The sequence below is a fragment of the Centroberyx affinis genome, unplaced genomic scaffold, assembly GCF_046629955.1.
Source record: "Centroberyx affinis isolate AG114_WGS23_722 - 3 ecotype Tasmania unplaced genomic scaffold, CSIRO-AGI_Caff_v1 ptg004822l_1, whole genome shotgun sequence".
Classification (NCBI taxonomy): domain Eukaryota; kingdom Metazoa; phylum Chordata; class Actinopteri; order Beryciformes; family Berycidae; genus Centroberyx; species Centroberyx affinis.
Window position 1 is genome coordinate 1 of NW_027282351.1, and position 5000 is coordinate 5000.

The following is a 5000-nucleotide window of genomic DNA, read 5'->3' on the forward strand; positions in this document are numbered from 1 at the left end:
TTTACTGCATTTGCTGGTGGTTTTCAGCTGTTTTCATACATTGTTGGGCTAGTTCTCCCCAGAGAGCCCAACTGTTGTGGAAACCAGACTTTACCCCTTTTTACCCCTACTGTAATTTTGCTGAGGTGAAAAAATATTAACAAACAAAGGAAGGAATAACATTTGTAGGTCATGGAAGCAGTCTGACTTAGTTATGGGAAGTCATAGTAAAGTCATGGAATTTTACATCAGGGCCACAGTGGGATCCACTGGGGGAACCAAGAGAGTATTTTCAATTTTTTATTTATTTTTTTCTTCTTCTTTTTGCTCTAATTTATTTATCCTCCCTTCTTCCCCTGTGGGTTTCACTCCTCGTTATTCCCCTCTCTTACACACTTACGTCTCTCTGTTTGTTCTGTCTCTCTTCACTGACTCTTCCCTCTGCACTTTTTCTGTTTTTTCACTCTCACTCTCCTTTTACGTCTTTCAGTGTCTTTCACAGTTTAGCTCTTGCTTGCCCCCACTTTGTCGTCTTTCTCTTTCTCGACCTCTCCCTTCCTTTTTTCTTCCCCTTCTCTCTTTCACTCTCTCTCTCTCTCTCTCTCTCTCTCTCTCTCTCTCTCTCTCTCTCTCTCTCTCTCATTGCTTCAGTTAATCTTTACTTAAGACAGTCCCTCTAATGTGTTTAAGGGTGTCTTAATGTTACATTATCCATGTTGACAAGACAGTAGAAATGGGCCTTTCCTGAAAACACAAGCACAGCATCATTCTCCGAAATCATCCATCAAGCACTTAGCGGAAAGCTAAGTACAGAGGAGACAATGGGACAACGGCAGCATCTACTATCATCACTGACTCACTATTGCATTGATTTTTTTGCACACACACTATTATGTGCACACATGTGAAAACGTACCCATAAATGCATGCATGTAAACACAGATGTATGCATATTAATACACACACGTGAATGTACACGAATGTGAAGACCTAGTCACATGCGCACATGCATGTAAAATGACACACAAGCACATGCATATGTACATGCTTGTAAACACACACACGCACAGCCCTCCTCCAGTAGTAACCTTTAAAGCCTACTCAATGTATGGCTCCCTCCTATTAACCCGTTTATTAGATTCTACCTTGTTTCCCAGGCAGAATTGCCCCATTTGATTCAATTATACAAATGTTGCTTATGTATCCCACTCCTCCATCCAGGCTTCCTTCCTTCCTTCCTTCCTTCCTTCCTTCCTTCCATTCATCCATCCATCCAATCATCTATCCCTTCTATATATGCCACAGTCCTTGGTTCTCTCCCTGGTTTTCCTGCTCTCCGGCCCGTCTTGGCTGCAGCGCCTGTTGAATAAATTGATTTGAGACGATTTATTACCCGTTGTTTTCACACGTCACCTCCTCTCTCCTTCCTCCCCCTCTCCCTGTTTTCTCTCTTTCTCACTCTCCCCACACCTTTTTTTTTTTCAACGTCCGTACCGCATGTGAACTGCATCCTCGAAGAGAGGGGAAGGGTGGAGAAACGATGAAGAGGGAAAGAAAGACAGAAAGGGGAAAAAAGATAGACTGAGATGGAGGGGGAAAAAAAATGTTTTTCATTTGTGAGCCAGCGTAGAGTGCTGGCTCAAACGACGGCGTGCGTAGCCATCGGCAAGTGTCGGAGGCCTTGCTTTTACTGTGATATTGGAATCTGTAATGGACAAAGTGAGATGAAATGGGATGAAACGCTCATCTGTGCATTCGTGACTTTGCACTAAGAAAGATGTGCAGACAGACAAGCAGATGGATGTAAACAGACTGACAGATAAGAAGGTTGACAGAAAGACAGGCTGTCTGTTATTCTGTGTGTTATGTGTGATTCTGTGTGAGAGTGTGTGTGTCCAACCCCCGAAAACCAGTCTAGGCTGGGACTGATCATTAGCCAGTCAACTGGACCTGGGTATCTGGTCCAGAGATAGATGTGGCTGCCAACCCAAATGCCTTTGTGTCAGAGAGAGAGAGAGACAGAGAGAGACAGAGAGAGAGAGATGACCCATCTGCCCTCTTCTTCATGCTGGGAGCCCATAGAGGGAAAAACAAACATTTCCCTGCTCCTCCTCTCTGCATTCTATCTTCATTCTCTCGCCTCTTTTTGTGTGTGTACATGTGCATGAGTGTATCCACATACTGTGTGTGTGTGTCTCAGCCAGCATTTATCCCTATTCTCGTCTGTACGCGGCAACATGTTGCCGCGTGTGTGTGTGCGCGCGTCTAGATACGAGCCAACCGTGAATGAAATGTATCCTTTGTTTACGGGCCCATTATCCAGATAATAACATCCATATTTCCTCTCATCTCCTGTGCTTTATCACAGCCTTACGAGCTCTTTCTCTCGCTCTATCTCTCCATCTTTCTCTCTCTTTCTCTCACTCACACACACACTTTCTCTCTCACACACACACACACAGGGAAAGAGATAATGGGATTGTTGCCCCTGCTTTCTCTTGGTGAGATTGTGAATAAATACTTTCATCGCAAAGAGTGTGTGCGGTGTCCACCTGTGCACGCCTCTGTCTGTCTGTGTGTGTGCATGTGTGTGTATGTGCACGTGCGTATCTATCAAAGCCCATATTAGTATATGCATCTATCATCGTCTGTCTATCTTTGTGTGTGTGTGTGTGTGTGTTTGAATCTATCATTTTGCATCTATCTGTGTGCGAACCCATTTGTCTGTGTGTATTTGCATCTATCGTTGTGCATCTTTTTGTCTGTGTGTGTGTGTGTGTGTTCGGCATCATTTTCCAGCGAGTCATTGCCTGCTGTCCCTTCCTTGTCACTGTGGGCTGATAGCGGTGCGAGTCGACAAAGCTCGGTAATGGAGAGCTGATACTTGCCCTCCCCCCCGTCGCTCTGCGCTTCTCATTTGCTGCCGAGATGACTTTGGCTCCCAGCCATTCCAACCAGCCAATCTCCTATCTTGTATCTGCACCATTACTTTCCATATCTGGGCAAATTATTTGCCATAGCTCACAAAGAAAATTTGAGTGTGCGCATGTGTGTGCGTGCGCTGTGATACACATGGTTATATTTGTCTACAGGTGTACTGGGTGATTAAGTTTCCATTGAAACTGAAAGACAGTTGCCCGCTGTTATTCTCCTTCATGCGGATGCGTCATGTGGGGAGTCTGTTTCCGTGCACACTGCCTTCGTCATTCTTTCAGTTTCAATAGTATTTTCAGTAGTTTCTCCCCGAAGTACCATTTCAATAGAGCTATTCCTCCTACTGTTCCAATAATACCATTATCCTGTCAATAATGTTTCTGTGCATGCATCTTCTACGTCTGTAATAGACGTTGTTCACAATAATGCAACTATCGCAAAAAGTCAATAGTCAATAGTGTGATTAAGCTGTTTACGGGATTCTTTTTCCAGTCATGCCCACTCAGTTTGTGGTTGCAATGAATGTATTTCCTCTGTATGAAAAACAAATTATGTTTCAACTTGTCGATGTGCTATTTGTGTTTACACTGACGCCCATTGGCCAGTGGCAGAGTACAACAGATTTGTATTTTTTTAAATAATATTTGCCCTCAGTGGCCCATCATATTTCTGTTTATTTGACACTACAATATATTTCTACATGTACTTTTCTGTGTTTGTAAGTATGTGTATTTCCACTTGTCTCTAAGTGTGTTTTGCCGTGTGTGTTTTGGTAGATCTTGGTGAACTCGGTGAGTCCCAATCGTCCAGCGGTGCTTTATGAGAAGGTGACGGTGAGCGAGGGAGGAAGCGCCTTACTGAGGGACATGCTGTTCAGCCCCGACCAGCAGAACATCTACACACTGACCAACAGACAGGTAAGTTCAGTAGACACACACACACACACACACACACACACACACAGATAATGCATGCAGACATGTGGACACACCCTAAAGCACAATAGTATGAAACACACACATTCAAACTCTATAGTACATGCATACAAAACATTCTTCCAGTCAGTTATGTGTCGGTGACACGGCAGCCAAATGAAGACACTAAATGCACTGAACAGAAATATTATGAATCTATGAATAGATATCTGAATTCTCTACATGCAGTAAACACACACACACACACAGCCCCCATACCTACCCATCATTACCCTCCATATCTAGCATGTCTCTATACAAAAGTTAACAGAGGTGATGGCATGGGGCTAACAATGTCTTGTTAGCTTACACACACACACACACACACACACACACACACACACACACACAATTACATATTTCCATCTGAGCACAGGCCTTTGCAGAGGCACAAGCCCAATAAGCGTACACACACACACACACACACACAACTCTTTCTATTGTAAGTCCCAACACAACATAAGGCTGTAGTTCCTCCACAGGAGTCCAGTACCAACTGTCCATAACAGACTTCACCCCCGTTAGCCATTAGTTGCTGTATATCTTAACCCTCTTACCCACTGCACAGCCACAACACAACGCATCCCCACTGGATGTAATTACAGAGCAAGACGCATGCACACAAACACACTCACACACACCCTGACCCACTACCAACTACACATATTACCACCAGGACTATTTTCTAATAATCAAGACATTACACACATACACACACATAGACACACATACACGCGGAGAGTGTTATAGGTCACATGTGGGGTGTGTGTGTGCCCGCGGTCATTACCAGCTCCACCGCTGGCTCGGGCTGTGTCTACTTTGATGGTGAGACGAGGGGAGGAAGGAGGGGAAGGAGGGAGGGAGGGAGGGAGGAAAGCGTGTCGCATCTCTGTCGCTCCCCAGGCCCAGCTGCTCCCCTCGTTTTTCTGTCTCATTAGTGCCGTGAGTGAAGGAAGGAGGGATGAAGGGAGGGAGGGAAGGGGGGGAAAAGAGAGAGGGGGGATTGTACACGATGTGAATATGTCTGTATTTAATAGATGTGAAATGGGCTCGGGGAAAACGCTATCTGATTTTAAAAGGATGAGATATGTGTCTGAGGTCTATTTTGCGGTG

The 5000-nt window shown here is 44.7% G+C and overlaps 1 protein-coding gene across 1 annotated transcript in view; it reads left to right on the forward strand.

Moving 5' to 3' along the window:
* Positions 1 to 3689: 3689 nt before the first annotated feature.
* Positions 3690 to 5000, forward strand: part of LOC139666136 (plexin-A1-like) — a gene marked incomplete at both ends in the record, with an annotated part of 83358 nt that continues 82047 nt past the window's right edge. The window contains one exon of the mRNA XM_071545254.1: positions 3690 to 3830. Within this exon, the coding sequence (XP_071401355.1) occupies positions 3690 to 3830 (141 nt within the window). The remainder of the gene's footprint in view (positions 3831 to 5000) is intronic.